This window comes from Artemia franciscana, chromosome 2, assembly GCF_032884065.1.
Source record: "Artemia franciscana chromosome 2, ASM3288406v1, whole genome shotgun sequence".
Classification (NCBI taxonomy): Eukaryota; Metazoa; Arthropoda; class Branchiopoda; order Anostraca; family Artemiidae; genus Artemia; species Artemia franciscana.
The window spans coordinates 43084256-43103255 of NC_088864.1; the positions used below are offsets into that span (position 1 = coordinate 43084256).

Sequence of the window (19000 nt, forward strand, 5' to 3'; positions counted from 1 at the left end):
CCGGTGGCTACATAGAATCTCGAAAAAGCTATCGGTCCAAAAAAATTCGATATCATGGTTGGGTTTCGGTAATTTACTCGATGTACTTTTCAGAATTCGGTAATTACCACGAATCCAACCTTTTCTTCTAGTTTCGACAAAATTATACCGAATAAGAATATTTTTCGGTAGTCTTTCGATACCAAAACAATTCGGTGTAATCCTGAACATATTGTTTGCCTAAACTTATTCGGCATAATAACTGGAAGTCAGTAATTTAATTGGTATAATCGCCAGGAACTCGGAAGAGGTTGTGTGAAGCACTGGTCGCAGACAAAAGGATTTATCTATGATTTCATTGATAGTTCTTACTTTTATTTTGGATCCCAAAAAGAAGATCTAATCATAAATTTTGCAAAAATTCCTCCTGCGAAGCATTTCTTAATATTCTCTATTTTATTAATATTCCCTATTTATATTCCCTATTCTATTGTATGTCCAGTAACAAACAACACTTTCCAGGCTTATGCGAAATATCGGACGCAGATTATTCTGACTTCAATGAAGATCAGCATATAAAAAGAAGAAAAATTGAAAAGAAAATCAAAGTTGTTCCTAGCAGTAGTGGCTCAGATGAGGAATAGGTGATTGTGGAACCAAGCCCCAAGACCCAAAAGAAAAAGAACAGTGGAAAACGTTACGAGCAAAAGTATGTGAAATCCTGGGAGATAGAAGATAAATTTAAAGGCTGGCTTTCAAAGAAGCAAGGAGTTGCTATCTGTTTGTGGTGCAATGCTGAGCTTCCCTACAAAAAGGGTAAACAGATCTCACTGCACATGCCCGTACTTCTGTGCATGTTAAAAACACAGTGACCCCAAAAGCTATGCCGCCTGCTATTTCAGTGTACATGGTTCATGACGACTTTCCGTCTTTGCTTGAGACTGAAGCTAAAATTGCTTCATTCATGGTCAGCAACAACCTGCCATTTTCCCTTTCGGACCAGCTGATTCCCCTGCTGGAAGCAATGTCACCAAAATCGGCCCTTGATAAAGTGTGTCTCGGGAAACAAAAGTTCTGAATGGTGTTCGTCAGGGACTCGTTCCTTACTACAAGCAAAAAGTTGTCGAAGAAATGAAGGTGAGACCTTTTTCTTGGTCATCGACGAAACGACGGATGTGGGAACCGTTAAACATCTCGCTGTATTTGTTTCCTTTTGTAACAACAAAATAGAAACGGATATCCATGTCATTGATTTTGTGGAGTGCTCAAACGGATTAGCAGTTTCCATTTTCATCAAACTGGAGGAAACTTTGAAGTTTTTAAGAGTAAGTGAAGTGCCTTTACGGAATTGGGTCGGGTTCTGTAGTGATACCACGAACGCCCTGATGGGTTGTAACAACTGAATGGCGACTCTGATTCAAAAAAGCTACCCTTGGTTATTAATGGTAGAGTGCAATTGTCATTCCATTCAACTGTGCGCCTCATGCGCCTGCAAGAAATTGACGAAGACTCTAGAAGACCTGTTTCATCTTGTGTCATTTCAATATGAGTGCCAAGCGTACAGCTGCCCTAAAAGAATTTTAATTGTTTTCAGACACTGCGGTACACAAGATATTTGCACCAGGTCAAACATGATGGCTTTCACTACAGAACTGTTTCCACAAAATTCTAGAGTAGTGGAATACCCTAACCCTTTATTTTACCAGTTCCCATTTTGAGGATTAGACTCAAGGCAGTGAGTTAGTCTTGAGTCCCCTGAAAAATCCATTTATGAGGATCGTCATGATGTTCGTGGACTACGCGCTAGGACTTTTAAACGACTTCAATGCCTTTTTCCATTCCCAGGCGCCTATTTTCTACCGAATGTAAATCAAAGTCAATCAATCGGTGGAAACTGTTGAAAAACTTTATGAATGCTCGCGCAGTAAAGAGCTGTACCGACATGATGAAAATTGATGGTATGTAGAGCCCGTTATGTAGATCTGCTAAAGGTCTACCTCAGCTTAGATGCCGAAGCAGAAATGGCTGTCCTTCTTGCGTCTAGTAATGAACAAAATGCCAATCCCGACGAAGTTTACAAGGTTTATACTACAGCGAGATAATTTTACAAGGAAGTGGGGGTCCAGATTAAAAACCACTTTTCTTTCAACTCGGACATTTTCGCCTTCTCCTAACTACTTGACCCTGTTCAGGCTCAGGATCTGAATCCTCCTAGCCTGGCACCATTTTTGGCAAAATATAGCTTACCCTCCTGGTCCAAAAGTCTGATAGACACAGATTGGAGAGAGCAGAGCTCTGTAAGACAGCCAAATGGCAAATATGGAAGTTCACTCTCAGTAACTGACTACTGGAGGCTTATATTTGCCCAAAAACACTCTAACGGCAAACCAAAGTTTGGTAACCTGAGGCTTGTCATTGAGTACTTGTACGCTCTACCGTTTTCGAACGTATTAGCGGAGAAACTGTTTAGTACTTTGAAAGACGTCAAAACAGATAAACGTAACTGCCTGTCGACAGTTATGATTAGTTCGACACTTCAGACTAAACTTTGGCATGAGTAGGCTTAAGGGAACACTTCAGTCTCTGGTGTTGGATGGGAGCATGAGGCAGTTACTGAAAGGCTTAGTTGCTTCCGCAACCACTACTGAAGATAGTACCGCTAACTTGAAATCGGCTTCTTTAGCGCGAACTCGTCTGGCCCCAGAATGAGCAAACAAGATTGTTGACGATGAGTATTAGCTGCAGTGAAATCTAGTGAAAATTCTGACTGTGATTCGTATTTATAATTCTAGTTCAAATTATGTGATCAAGTAGTTTTAGCTACAGTGTGATATAGTGAAAAATTCTGCCTGAGTTCTGTGACTCGTATTCATAAATATAGTTCTGATTATGTGAACAAGTAGTTTTAGATTACTTTCAATAAAACCATTTAGTTTATATAAGTTTTATATGAAAGAAACATTGTTCCTTGTTCCTGTAAAAAAAAAAAAAACTACAGTACATCAGAAGACAAGACAATCCAACGACGAAAATACAAAGGCAAAAAAACCCTCTTAAAACAATTTTCCAGTTTCTTTCTTTGTTGGTTGATTACAAACAGTTTAGTGAAGAAGTCTAGTCGGAAATGTGTTTTAGAATACTTTAAACCTTAATAATCTTGCTCTTTTTCGTCGACTTTTGCTTCGCCTCATCATATTATTAAATAAAAAAAACGAGTTTTTTTTAACTGAAAGTAAGGAGCGACATTAAAACTTAAAACGCACAGAAATTACTTCGTATATGAAAGAGGCTGCTTCCTCATCAACGCCCCGCTCTTTACGCTAAAGTTTGACTCTTTCTCTCAATTCTTCTTTTTAAAACAGTAAAAAACTTTAGCGTAAAGAGCGAGGCGTTGATGAGGAAGCAGCCTCTTTCATATACGAAGTAATTTCTGTGCGTTTTAAGTTTTAATGTCGCTCCTTACTTTCAGTTAAAAAAAAAACTCGTTTTTTTTATTTAATTTCTGAACGTTTTTGAATCAATGCATGTTTTGATTTTGGCTCTCCGCAGTTTTTTTTTTTGGGGGGGGGGGGGCTAAATGGCTTTCTCATAATTTTGATCGAATGATTTTGAGAAAAAAAGAGCGGGGGCGAAGCCTAGTTGCCCTCCGATTTTTTGGTTAATTAAAAAGGCAACTAGAACTTTTAATTTTTTACGAATCTTTTTATTGGTAAAAGATTTACGTAACTTATAAATTAGCTTACGTAAAGAACTTTTGTATTCTCATGTTTTTATTACATATATGAGGGGATTCGCCCCATCGTCAGTACCTCGCTCTTTAAACTAAAGCTTAAATTTTATCCCAATTCATTAAGAATGACCCCTGAATCACAAAAGCCGTAGAATAAATAGTTGAAATCACTAAAAATACTTTAGCGTAAAGAGCTATATATCATAAGGAGGTGAGCCCCTTATATGGGTAATAATTTCTGTTTGTTTTAAGTTTTATTGCTGTTCCTTACTTCCAGGTGAAAAAGCTTTTTCACATTTATTTTTTAATTTATTTTTAAATAATGCTAGTAAATCCTGCTCTCCCTTCATGGAAGTTTTCTTCTCCCATGAAAAATTCTCGATGGAAAGTTCCCCCAGCATATCCCCCTCTTCTCAACCCCTCCCCCCAACCAAAAAAATCCTCCTGAAAACGCCTGTATACTTCCCAATAACCATTACTATATGTAAGCACAGGTCAAAGTTTGTAACTTGTTGCCCCTCCCACGGAGACTGTGGGGGAGTAAGTCGTCCCCAAAGACATAGTTATAAGGTTTTTCGACTACGTTCAATAAAATGGCTATCTCAGAATTTTGATCCGTTGACTTTGGGAAAATAATTAGCGTGGGAGGGGGCCTAGGTGCCCTCCAATTTTTTTGGTCACTGAAAAAGGGCACTAGAACTTTTCATTTCCGTTAGAATGAGCCCTCTTGCAACATTCTAGGACAACTGGGTCGATACGATCACCCCTGGGAAAAAAAAAAAACAAAAACAAATAAACACGCATCCGTGATCTGCCTTCTGGCAAAAAATGCAAAATTCCACATTTTTGTTGATAGGAGCTCGAAACTTCTACAATGGGGTTCTCTTATACGCTTAATCTGATGGTGTGATTTTCGTTAAGATTTTATGACTTTTAGGGGGTGTTTCCCCCTATTTTCTAAAATAACGCAAATTTTCTCAGGCTCGCAACTTTTGATGGGTAAGACTAAACTTGATGAAACTTATATATTTAAAACCAGCATTAAAATGCGATTCTTTTGATATAGCTATTGGTATCAAAATTCCATTTTTTAGAGTTTTGGTTACTATTGAGCCGGGTCGCTCCTTACTACAGTTCGTTACCACGAACTGTTTGATATTGATAGCTGATTTTGGAGAAATAATGAGTCTTCACCTTCCGGAATCTGGGTTCCAAGATTTTCCGATATTTTTTGTTTGAATTTCTTCTGTGATATTTAAAAATTCCGTAAATCTGGAAGTTCAGGAGCCCTTTTTTCCGGATCATTTGATATACTTTCGGACCGGTTCATATTCCAGATGCAAGAAGATGAAGACGTCACAGAATTATCTGGAAGTCCAGATTCCGGAAGTTCCGGGAGGTGAAGACCGGACTTAAGACTCTAAAACATATTTTCGATTCTAATTTGTTCTGTCTCTCTATTACGGACATTTTTAGCAACAATACAACTGGTATGTGAGACAAAACAGCTGTTTAAAACCTCCTGATTTTTTCCCTGACTTAAAAAAAAACTCCCCATAATGTCCCAAGTTTCTTGGAGTCGTTACTGATTTTCAGAAAAAAAGTGGAGGCACTGGCCGCATATCTAGAACCTCGTTTGAAGAAAATGTATATTTCCCTTGACTTATCTTCTCTAATTTGAAAGTAAAATAGCAGAGCCTTGCTGGCTGCTCAATCTGTATCAGTAGATGCAAGTACCTGAATGCCCTGTGATTCAGTCATAATAGATTCAAGCCAGTTTGTGGGGTTCAAGCGACGAAGTTTTAGTTGTCAATGCCAAGCATGTTTCGCAATTAGCTGAATCTATCACGGCTCCCAAGTTTTTCAGTAGAGTGCCTATAGTTCCAAAAGAAACTTATTCACTCAAAACTCCCGTAACATAGATCTCAGAAATACCTATACGAGGTTGCCAAGAAGTTAATCTCAGCTTCCACCACCAGTATCCCTTCTGACAGTGATTATTACGGTTGGTGAGTTAACCACTAAAAATGGGACTGACCCTCAGGGAAAACAATGTCATGTTTCTTTTTTTAATACCCAAAAATAGCCAGTAATTTGTTTTCCTTTATCCCGAGTTAATTTCAAATAAGGGTTTTCTTCATATTTATTTATGTTTCGTTTATTGTTTATTTTTATTTTTTATTTCATTTTTATTGCTGTTTCATTTTACATTGTCAGAGTTCTTAAAAAAAAAGTTATGCAAAGTATCCTACTCTTTGATCACAATTTTTGTTTTTGAAGTCTCGCAAAACCAAGAGTTAATCTTAGCAAATGCCTGATCCAAAATATTGATTTAGATGTGTCGGACATTGAAAGTAAAAAATATTCATATGGATATATCGTTTAATCAAATTATCGCCCAACACTTATCAATAACTGATGCAAGATTTGGGCATAATCACTTTTATTCTGCGAGTGTTTTGACAACAGAGTTAGGCTCGAGCCACATCATAGTCAAACTCGTTGAGAAAATAGCGTATTTAACCTTACTCTGATTGGGCAGCCAATGAAGGATGATAGAAAGCCAAAGATATTCCTTTTTCTATGGCAAAACGAAAAGCAGATGGGTATGACGATGTTACAAAGAAAGATATAAGGGTACTTGGAACTTCTCAGGAGTGTGTAAAGAAGGAGCTGGTGAATATATTGGGACAGAGGAAGAGCATGCGCAGCTGTATTGGCCTCAGGTGGCATGGTACTGCAGTCAGTTGTAAGTGGTAGTAGCTGGTTGGTCGATCGTAAAAATCGCGAAAAATTTAGTTTCAATAAGACATTCTTCTGTTTTTTACTAACTTCTCCGTATCCAGTAGCAGAAAAAATTTTCGTTTTGAGAAAGTCAATAGATTCCTGGTTACATGAAATATTATAAGTTTTGACATATTCAATGTTAACATTTTTGTGCTTTTTACAAGTAGTGTAAAAACGTCTGCGTTTAAAATGCCACCGCTTTAAAATCGTAGAAAGCGTTTGAATCTTTATTTCGGAAATACTCGAATTTCGGAGTTTTTCAAGTTCGAGTTTGTAAAGATATTTTTAATGAAGTCCGTGTTTAAACCCATTTCAATGTATTCATTGCTGCCAAATACCTGGAAGTCCTTTCTTCCACTTTTGGTAGTAAACTTATTATTGTTGTTAAGGACATGCAAATGTTGTACCATTTTATTGGTCATGAATAATTATCTCATCACAGGATTACCATTTAAGGAAACTTAGTCTTTGAAAATTGTTAAATTTTGTGCAGTGCTGCCAAAATTTGTCTCATTACGTTGTTTAAGATGAAATTTCTGTTGGTAAATATTTGAATTTATTGCTTGGGACGGATATGTCAGAGAAAAGATTGAATAGCCTGTGCTTCAGATGTAGCACATGGAAAAAGAAAAAACACGACAATTTGTTTTCAAAATTATCATAAATCAGAAACAGATACTATAAATTCATTAATACACATTATAATCTAAATATTTTAAACAGCCCATTTATAGGCTGAATTTTTCAAAGAACACATCAATAATTTGTTTGTATGGGAGATTCGGATAAAAAATTAAAAGAAGGGGGAGTGAGATTCAACCTGGTATACTTCTACCCATGGATATGGCCTTGCATATACCACTTGATTTTCTGTCTCCACCCCTAGAATTTGAAAATTCTATTTTCGGGGGTATTTTCATCGAAAAATGCTTCTTTTTTGGTATTTTTATTAAAAAATGAAACCCATTTCAATGCATTCATTGCTGCCAAATACCTGGAACTCCTTTCTTCCCCTTTGGCAATAAACTTATTATTGTTGTTAAGGCCATGCAAATGTTGTACCATTTTTTTGGCATGCATAATTTTTCCTTCAAATGACTACCATTTAAGTAATTCTTTATTATAGAGTTTCTGTTACAATTTGGTCAAGTCACTTCTTACTTACAGTGCAAAATTTATCGGGTTTGAAGTTACAAACATAAATTAGAAGCATAAGATAATTTTAAAATCAAAACAAAGACAAACATTCTCAATAAGAGAAGCGAATTCGGAAAAAAATACAGTATCAAAAACCACATGTCAAGATGCCAAGCTCCTGGGTGTCAAAACTCAAAGTTTTGAATTTTTTACAAAGAAACATGGTCACGGGTACATATTTTATGGGATCGTTTTGTTGTTTTTTTTTTTTTTGTTTCAACAAGGGAGGATTTTAGTAAACAGTAGTCATAGAATATTGTGACAGGGATAACTAAAACGTAAATTTAACGCTCTAGTTCCTTTTTTCAGAAACTAAAGAAACTCCGCAGAAACTTCCCATTTTCGAGAATAGGGAATCAGAATAGTAAATTTGGAGGACTATCAAAGAATAGTAGCCAAGATTGAGTAAATTTTTCCAAAAAATTGAAGATTTTTTTTTAAATAAAGTTGTTTCTTGAGCTTTCCAAAATGGTTTATTGACTTTGCATGAGTCAATTTGTGTGCTATAAAGCGAATAAATTATCCCCCCAAGCCTTCTGAATACCAAAACATAATTTACACTATGCTGATTTTTTTTTCCTTTAAATGGTTTCTCTTTTGCAACTACTGCAAATCAAAAATTATTAACACATTACAGAACAACTATCAGTATATGTATATTAAAGTGTCAGTCAACATTCATTTGTTGTTTTTTAAATTTTCTTTTTGTATGTCTGCCCGTTTTAACTTTGATTCGCTTATTTGCTGTAATTTCTATTCTTTTTTGGTTTCATTTGTTTATTGATGATGATTTGTGGTAGTTTTACGCATGGAGGATTATTTTACTTTCTTTCAGCTCATTTACAGTTTAATGGAACTCTTTAATTTTCTTTGAAAATCTTATGTTGTGGAAACTGTTTTTTAAGTTAGCTTGTGACTGTTTTCTATTGACATTAAATAAAAAAAAATAATTTTTTTCAACTGAAAGTAAGGAACAACATTAAAACTTTAAGCGAACGGAAATCATTCAATATATGAGGGGGGGGTGTCCCATCCTCAATACCTTGCTCTTTACGCTATAGCTCGACTTTTGTTCCAATTATTTAAGAATGACTCCCGAAACACAAGGGCCGAAACACAAGGGCCGCTTAATTAGATTAATAAGTTTGTTTTAAAGCTATAAAAATCTTTAGCGTAAAGAATTAGTTATTGAGAGTAGGCCAGCATCCCCCTCATATACGTAATAACTTCTGTTCGGCTTAAGTTTTAATGCTGCTCCTTACTTTCAGTTTAACAAATTCGTTTTTATTTAATTTGTGATTTTTTTAAATAATACCTGAAAAATGTGGCTCCCCCATTACGGAAAATTCACCTCCCCCATAAAGATTTTCAAATGGAAAGATCCTCAACACCTCCCCTCTCTCCACCAGGAAAATCCCCCCGAAAAGTATCGATACACTTACCAATAACCAATACTGTATTTAAATAATTGGCAAAGTTCATAGATTGCAGTCCTTCCCCCAGGCTTGTGGAGGGTCAAGTCATCCTCAACGGCATAGTTATTAGGTCCTTTGACTATGCTGGACAAAATAACTAGCACACAATTTTGATCAGGCACCTTTGGGGGGAAAAGAGGGTGAGAGGGGGCTTAGCTGCCCCCGAATCCAAGATCTTTCTTCTGGCCAAAATACAAAACTGAAATTTTCGTATGACCTTGAAACCTCTAAAATAGGGTTCTCTGATGTGCTGCATCTGACAGTGTGATTTTCATTAAGATTGATGTTTTGTCGGTGTTTCCCCCTTTTTCAAAAATCGGGCATATTTTCTCAGGCTCTTTACTTTTGATTGGTAACGTTAAACTTTTAATATATTCTGAATTAACATCCAAATTGGATTCTTTTGATATATTTGTTCTTACCAAGACTCTGTTTCTTAGAGTTTCGACTGCTATTGAGCCACATCGCTCCTTACTTATAGTTCGTGATCCCCAATTGTTTAATAGTCTTTTATGGAAACAGAAAATGATCTTTTAAATCTTTTAGGTTTTTCCTATCCATAATTTGACTTGCTATTGGAATGTTGGAGAAATTTTTTTGGCAATTTCTAACATCACACATCTTTTTGAAAATCTAGACGCAAATTTAATTTTATACCTCCTCAAGTTCACATGAAAATAAAACTTAATACTATTCCTTAAAAATTGCATTTATGCTCTTTGACAGCCCGGATACACTTACACTCTTTCGATTTAGTTAAATTGTAAGAGCAGATGTAGTAATAGTGGTAGCCCTAAAAGTTTCAACTCAAACCAGCATCCAAACAGTGCCTTTTGACTTATTTTTAAATCAAAATTTATTTTTAGAGCATAATGAGCAAATTGCCTAACTGTGGGGGTTGACAGGCTCAATATCCCTAGAGACATAGTTACTGGACCATTCAACTATTTTGAAGAAAATTGAAAAAGAAATCTCAAAATTTTGATTAGATGTGTGATCCAAGATCAATGGGCTCGCGAAGAGGGCTCCTTGCCCTCCAATCACTTTTGACTCTTAAAAAGGACACGAGAGCCATTTAGCCAAAAAAAAATTAATATACAATTTTTTTTTTAAGTATTCATGTGCGGACAACCAAAATCGACAGCCAGGCTCGTTCCCCCTATTTTCTAAAATAAGGCAAATTTTCTCAGGCTCGTAACTTTTGATAGGCAAGATTAAATTTGATTAAACTTATATATTTAAAATCATCATACAAATCCAATTCTTTTGATGTATTTATTAGTATCAAAATACCGTTTTTTAGAGTTTCGTTTACTCTTGAGCCGGGTCGCTTCTTACTACAGTTCCTTACCACCAACTGTTTGAAAGTAAAGCACTGTTGGTGCTTTTTTTTTTCAAATGAAAGAAAATGGCGACGCCAAAACATAAAACGAACAGAAATGGTTTTTAATTGTTTAAAAAGCAAAGTTAAGAGAAAGAGTCAAACTTTAGCATATAGAGCGGGGCGTTCAGGAGGAATAAGCCAAAAACATAAATTGAACAGAAATGGTTTTTAATTGTTTTAAAAAGCAAAGTTAAGAGAAAGAGTCAAACTTTAGCATATAGAGCGGGGCGTTCAGGAGGAATAAGCCAAAACATAAAACGAACAGAAATGGTTTTTAATTATTTAAAAAGCAAAGTTAAGAGAAAGAGTCAAACTTTAGCATATAGAGCAGGGCGTTCAGGAGGAATAAGCCAAAACATAAAACGAACAGAAATGGTTTTTAATTATTTAAAAAGCAAAGTTAAGAGAAAGAGTCAAACTTTAGCCTATAGAGCGGGGTGTTGAGGAGGAATAAGCCCCTTAAACATTCGGAGTAATTTCTGTTCGTTTTAATTTTTAATGTCGCTCCTTACTTTCAGTTTTGAACTTGTTTTTTTCATTAATTATATCAGCCACGAATATTACAAGCATCAAGACAGGCCACACAATTGAAAATGGTTGATTTCGCTATTAATTCTTATCCTAAAAGCTTTGTTCCTTAAACAAGCTTCGTCCATCAGAATAGTGCATTGCAGTCTCTAGTGTTATGGCTGATTATTTTAGAATGGCTTAATGCTCTGGCATAGAAAATAATGTATATTTGGAAGAATTGTCTGAGGTGTCGTCCACTTTCAGAAACCAGGTACATCAGGTGGCGCGTGCACCACCTGATGTGGTGAACTTTGTGGCATACGTGGTATTCTTGTTTATCCCATTAAATGTATACCATATAAATGGCCAAGGTAGCTTACGGATTTTCAGGTATTATCAAGAACTAAAAAATATTTTATTTAGGTTTAACAAATCTGAATTCTTGACTTTTTTCACAAAAAAAGGGAATAATAACTGCTTCCCATGAGGTCGCGGAGTGCAACTTATAATCATGCACATTTCAAGCTTGGTGATTTCAGCATTTTTGTTCCATCAATAATTCTTTAACATTGTCGCGTGCCAAAATGCCAAAATTATCCGTTTCCTGCTTTTTCCGTTAAAAGTCAACCACACAAATTGCCAAGGTAACTTTATAGACAAGCGGAAGTCATCGAAAAACATGCTTAGTGCTGAATATTGCACTTTAATATTTCCAGAGATTAATATATATTTAAAAAACTAAGTAAGTATCACGAACCCCAGCCTTTATAGAATGGACAATTATAGAAATAGACAATTTATAGACTGGACAACTATAGGATCGGACAATTTATAGAAGGACAATTAATTGTACAAATATAACTCATAAAAAGTATGCTATAAAGTGTCTTCCTTCCCTAATATGTCCATCACGCTAAAACTCAGGTTGTTTCTAAAGTAAACCAGTTCATTTTTCTTATATTAAATCTAAAACCACTTTATAGAGAATTGGAGTAGACGATTCATACAATTAACTCGAGAACTGAGGCACATAGTAATCGATATTCAAAATCTGCGATAATGCAATATATATTGGACTTCCATTGTAATAATTACATCTCATATATAGACCTTCAAATATGTGCCGCCCTGTCCCCAAGATATTGATTATTTTCACAAACTTTCTCAATAGCTTTTTATGTTTCAACATCATTGTTTTTTTTGTTTTTTTTTTAAACACCCTTCACTCAACTAAATTAATGCAGGCTTGTATGTTTTATACACAGTGATGCTTTCATTGAATTGGAAGTATTGTTACACGAAATAGTTGTTAAAAAATGGAGCAATGACTATCCTCATTTCTTTGCAAGTAGCTCAGGTTGTATTATTTCCAGGTGCAGTAATTTTTTTCTATAAAATTGCTAAGAATAGAAGCTCTGGAAAAGGGAATGTGCAGTTCAAAATAAAAGACCGAAAAATAAAAAGAACAATCACCTCAGCTCCATAGTCCATGAGTTTGCGCAGACACTCGAAATTGCCCTTTGCCGCTGCAGCATGTAACGGCCTTCTTTCTCGAATCTGACTAAATACATTCGGATCCACTTTAGCTTTTAACAGCTCTTCTACAAATTCTTCCAGACTTAAATCGACACATATTTCTAAAAGAGTCCCATTCTCTGGAAAGCCGTAAGTGTGGTTTAACTACAAGATAAACAAGAAACTTTAAATTCTAATTTCTAACATTCAAAACTTTCATTAAGAAACTTTACATCCAAAACTACTTTGATTTATAATCTGCGCAAAAATATATACAGATAATCGTTAAGCTACCCAACGGAATTTTGAAGGGGTAAAACAAAATACACAGCTTTTAATAGAAAATTCATCATTTTATTTGTTTATACTGTTTATGCGTCAAAATGACAAACCATCAAAAATAGTAATCATTCTAGCCTCCATATCCACTTCTCATTGTCTGTTGCAAAATCAAAGTGCACTAGCTCATATTTTTGTCTTAAATGAATTATATAATGGACTATGTGCTCATATTTAGGAAGCAGAATTCCAGGCGATGTAGCCGTTACAGTTAAAAATCTGCAATGTTTTCTAGATGTCGCAAAGTTAGTATCAAGGTTTTATATTAGTTATCACTATCTGGCTTAAAGTGGATATTTCTAAAATAAAATGAAATCGAGAATTCCCACACATCGAGCATGTTTTCTAGGATATTTCTGAAAATAAACGTACAATTCCTGTGTAATTCAATCGAATAAAACTTATCCCAACTGCGGGGGGGGGGGGCAAAATAAGCCCATTAACACTTTAGTATACTATGCAATCGATGATAAATTCAGGATTGCTTGCCCATGTATTCCTACGGTTATTGCACGCGAATAAACATTCAGAAAGGTCCATTATGTCCTCTTAACCACTCTTCCATCAGTTGAGACTATGGTTGCAGCAATAGCTGCAACCTAGTAAAGAGCAAACTATAGTAGACAGAAACCGAAACTTTAAAACACATCTTGGGAAAAGAAATCATTTAAATTATTTAGAAGGTGATTCATGAATGATATCTATTACAGAGGTTTAAGTATGTAGTAAAAGTTTTTTTGTGAAAACAAGTTTTCGAACATTTTGAAAAAGAGCCTGAAACCTTCTCAAAAATGGCTACGGATCGATATGAAAAGTGTACCATTTCGAATTTCCATTGTCAAAAACTTTAACTGGAGAATCACAGTCCCTCACTTTAAACAACAACGAATATCTCTTTTTGCATGGTTGGCACTGATATGTCAGCTCTCCATCACTACTAACTTCTTAATAGAAAGGTAAGCATGTTACAACTTGTGCTTCGAAAGGTATCATTTGGCTAAGTTTTCTCAGTTTATTTGAACCACAATCAAACGAGAATTTTCAGTCTTTATAATTTGGGAACCAAAGCCAGATACAGATCCTTCTAACATACCCCAACCTTTCATTCCACCGCCAACTTTTTAGCAGAAGAGTAGGCACTCTGCACGTTGATTGAAGTGAAACCATGTAAGAAATACTGTCCTTCTCCAAGAAATACTCTGCTTCCAATACCGTTAACTCCGAAACCCAATCTCAATCTTTTAGAATTAATATAAGAATGTAACATCTTGAATAAACCAGGATTAAACAATAATTTGCAATATGATGTTTGCAACACCAAAGTAGTTTTGTTATGCCTCTAAAATCCCCTAATCGACGACCAAATGGTAGCAGAACGTTATAGCACAGTGCACAATATTTGAACAAAATTAATACAAAGATTTTCAATCTTTATGATTTAAGATATAAAGTAAGTTGTGGCCTCTTTAACACCCAACTGCATTTGTTTGCAGAAACGTAAGCGGTTTTTTATCCTTTCGGCCTCAAAATTATGGGCAACTACTTCGGGCCAGAAGGACATGAGAATGATGATGTAAAAAGCGGTATATTCCTTCTTCAGCCCATTTACAAAATTGCTCCAATCCGTATCATGTTTTAGACTAAACCTTTAGGAAGGAGGAGGACAGTGTTCAAGAAAAGCTTCTTTAAAAAAAGGATTATTTTAAGATCAGCAGAACTTGAACAAAGGTAATAAAACCTAATCGCTTCTATAAATAACTTACATACATGACTATTTGAGCTCACTAAGAGTTGCAAAAAAAAAACTTCAGAAGATTCCCCGAATAGAATTGTAAAATGAAATAAATCAATATACAGCGGTGTCAAAGGGATACAGATAGTAAAGAGGGTTTAATCACCATACAAGACCGAAACATATGTAAATCGTCAATCGTTATGATTGAAAATTTTCCATTCAACCAGAAAACACAATTAAAAAAAGGAACAAAAAGTCATTCCACAAAACTACGCTAAATATTTACTAAATTAGCCTACGCTAATTAAAATCTAAATTAAAATCTACGCTAAATGTTAACTAAATATTTGGATTTATTTGGAACAATTTAAATCTTAATCAAAGAATCTTGAAAACACTAGCAAATATTTCTTTAGTCAAACCATAATAAAAAAAAACCTCTTAAATTAAAGAACAAAAAAGGTAATTTTAAAAACGTTTTCAATAGCTCAAACAGTCATACAATGAGTCAAACAAAGTTGAACAGACATTAATGCAATTTAATAAATTAAGCCTAAAAAGAATAGACCGAAACTCATGTAAATCGTCAATCGTTATGATTGAAAATTTCCCATTCAACCAGAAAACACAATTAAAAAAAAGGAACAAAATCACAAAACTACGCTAAATATTTACTAAATTAGTCTACGCTAATTAAAATCTAAATTAAAATCTACGCTAAATGTTAACTAAATATTTGGATTCAGAAAACCAACAATTTAAATCTTAATCAAAGAATCTTGAAAACAGTAGCAAATATTTCTATAGTCAAACCATAATAAAAAAAAAACCTCTTAAATTAAAGAACAAAAAAGGTAATTTTAAAAACGTTTTCAATAGCTCAAACAGTCATACAATGAATCAAACAAAGTCGAAGAGACATTCATGCAATTTAATAAATTAAGCCTAAAAAGAATAGAAGTTAGAATAAATAATCAAGTTAAACTTTAAACGAACTCAAATTTAAAATCAACAATTAAGTAAAGTTAATACAAGCCGAAATTACAGTAGATAAGGGTAGAAATTCCAGCCTCTTAAAAGAATTAAACACTAGAATCTCATTTGCACTGTTTTAAAATAATATATCAAAACCCTTTTTTTTATTACAAAATTAAAAAACTTAATACTGTTCAAACTTCTCAGAACCAATTTTTTGTATATTAGTATAGTCTATTTTAGTATTATTAAATAACAAAAAACAGGTTTTTTTAAGTGAAAGTAAGGAGCAACATTAAAACTTAAAACGAACAGAAATTACCCCGTTTATGAAAGAGGCTGTTCCCTCTTCAACGCCCTGCTCTATACGCTAAACATTCAGATCGAAATAAAGATTTTTAATTTTATGAATGGCTTAAGAATATAAGTGGAAACTTTCAGGGCATGATGAGGGGGATGTACAACTGACGAAAAGGCAATAGGCGCATACTTCCTTATATGAAATTACTCCGTATATGAAAGGGCTTTTCCTCTTCAACGCCCGCTCTTTACGCTAAAGTTTGACTCTTTCTCTTAATTCTACCTCTTAAAACAGTAAAAACCTTTTTTACTGTAAAACAGTAAAAAACACGTTTTTTACTATGGCAAAAAAAGGGGCTGTTCCCTCTTCAACGCCCTGCTCTTGGCGCTAAAGTTTGACTCTTTCTCTCAACTCTAATTTTTCAAACAGTAAAAACTTTAGCGTAAAGAGCAGGGCGTTGAAGAGGGAACATCCCCTTTCATATACCTGTTAATTTCAGTTCGTTTTAAGTTTTAATGTTGCTCCTTACTTTCAGTTAAAAAAACTTGTTTTTTTTATTTAATTTCTGAACGTTTTTTAGTTAATCCATGTTTTGATTTCGGTTCTCCGTAGATGAATAATTAAAGCGAAATTTGCATATTTATTTATTTGGCTAAATGGCTTTCCCATAGTTTCGATCGAATGATTTTGAGAAAAAAGGAGGGGGAGGAGGCCCAGTTGCCCTCTATTTTTTGGGATACTTAAAAAGGCAACTAGAACTTTTAGTTTTTTACGAACGTTTTCATTAGTAAAAGATATATGTAACTTACGAATTAGCTTACGTAACAAACTTCTATATTCGTACGTTTTTATTATGTATATGAGAGGGTTCACCCACTCGTCAATACCTCGCTCTTTACACTAAAGCTTAAATTTTGTCCCCTGAATCACAAAGGCCGTAGAATAAATAGTTGAAATTACTAAAAATGCTTTAGCGTAAAGACAGAGGTATTAGGAGGAGGTGAACCCCTTACATGCGTAATATTTTCTGTTCATTTTAATTTTTTAATGCTACTCCTTACTTTCAGTTGAAAAAACTTTTGCATATTTATTTTTTCATTGTTTTTTCAAATAATGCTAGAAAATGCTGCGCCCCCTTTATGGAAATCTTCTTCCCCCATGACAAATTCGTCCATGAAAAGTACCCCCAACATAACCCCCTCTTCTCAACCCCCCTCTCAACCAAAAAATTCCCCTGAAAACGTCTGTACACTCCCCAAAAACCATTACTATATGCAAACACTGGTCAAAATTTGTAACTTGCAGCCCCTCCCACGGGAACTGTGGGGGAGTAAGTCGTCCCCAAAGACAAAGTTATAAGGTTTTTCGACTATGCTAAATAAAATGGCTATCTCAGAATTTTGATCCGACGACTTTGGGAAAAAAATGAGCGTGGGAGGGGACCTAGGTGCCCTCCAATTTTTTTGGTCACTTAAAAAGGGCACTAGAACTTTTCATTTCCGTTCGAATGAGCCACCTTGTAAAATTCTAGGACCACTGGGTCGATACGATCACCCCTGGGAAAAAAAATAAATAAAAAAAAAAAAATAAACACGCATCCCTGATTTGGCTTCTGGCAAAAAAATACAAAATTCCACATTTTTGTAGATTGGAGCTTGCACCTTGAACAGTAGGGTTTTCTGATACGCTGAATCTGATGGTGTGATTTTCGTTCAGATTCTATGACGTTCAGGGGGTGTTTCCCCCTATTTTTTAAAATGGAGCAGATTTTCTCAGGCTCGTAACTTCTGATGGGTAGGACTAAACTTGATGAAATTTATATATTTGAAATCAGCATTACAATGCCATTCTTTTGATGTAACTATTGGTATCAAAATTCCGTTTTATAGAGTTTTGGTCACTATTGAGCCGGGTCGCTCCTTATTTACAGTTCGTTACCACGAACTGTTTGATCATTTGTGTTGTTCACTTTTGAAATACACGTTTGCAGACAAAAGTCGTTCTTTGCTTACGGTTTAATACCAAGATCGCTTTGACATTGACGATAGTTGCATATTGGAAAACCTACCAACTAGTAATATTTAATTTTGGACTCGTTTACTTAGGGGCTAAATTGGAAGGAATTTGAAAGTAGTTACAAAAGCCTATGCGTGGTGTTTTGAGCTTCTGACGGAATTGTCTGTAATTGTTATAGACATATTATTCCCCCCAATCGGTGAAGCAAGAGAGAGAATTTATCGCTTGCTTTCAATTAAGACTTTCTGACAGGTGTATGTTGAATGTTTAGTTTAGAATTTTTATTGAAGATTCAGCTGTTCCCGATAAACAGAATTCCCTGCATCACGGAAATCGCATCTTATGAGAATCGATACCAAGGTTTAATTTGGGTGCTCTTAAACAGAAACTAAAAACAAGTGGTAAGAAATTTCAAGTTTCATTACTAACATTGTCTAGTAGCCTAATATCTTTATTTTTTATATAGTAATAATTCTTAGTGATTGTTTAGTCATAAATCTTTTTTTAATATCATTATTCCAAATTAATTTGCTGGCAAAAATTGCTTTACCACGTCACGTCAAGCCCCGTTAAACAGCATTTTACTAAAATCCGGACTCATTTATTAAGGGGCAAAACAGGAGGGAAAATAGAAAGCAGTTACAAAAGGACATTTGTTGTGCTGTGCGCTTTTGACAGAGTTGCCTCTAGCTGTTCAGACTTATTATTCCCCTAAGAATCTATTACTGACTTTTAATTTATGACTTTCTGACAGGTGTATGTTGAATGTTTAGTTTAGAGTTTTTATTGAAATTTCAGCTGTTCCCAATAAAAAAAAATCCCTTTATCACGGAAATTGCATCTCATCAAACAATTAGTGGTAACGAACGTGGTAAGTGGAATTTTGATACCAATAGCTGCATCAAAAGAATCACATTTTAGTGCTGATTTTGAATATATAAGTTTCATCAAGTTTAGTCTTACACAACATAAGCTACGAGCCTGAGAAAATTTGCCTTATTTTAGAAAATAAGGGGAAACACCCGTAAAAGTAATAGAATCTTGACGAAAATCACAC

The 19000-nt window shown here is 34.8% G+C and overlaps 1 protein-coding gene across 3 annotated transcripts in view; it reads right to left on the minus strand.

The window, feature by feature from the left end:
- LOC136042116 (transient receptor potential cation channel protein painless-like) overlaps positions 1–19000 on the minus strand; it is a 62246-nt gene that overhangs the window by 33815 nt on the left and 9431 nt on the right. For all 3 annotated transcript variants that reach the window (XM_065727018.1, XM_065727035.1, XM_065727027.1), the window contains exon 3: positions 12536–12742. In XM_065727018.1, coding sequence (XP_065583090.1) covers positions 12536–12742 — 207 coding nt within the window. The remainder of the gene's footprint in view (positions 1–12535; positions 12743–19000) is intronic.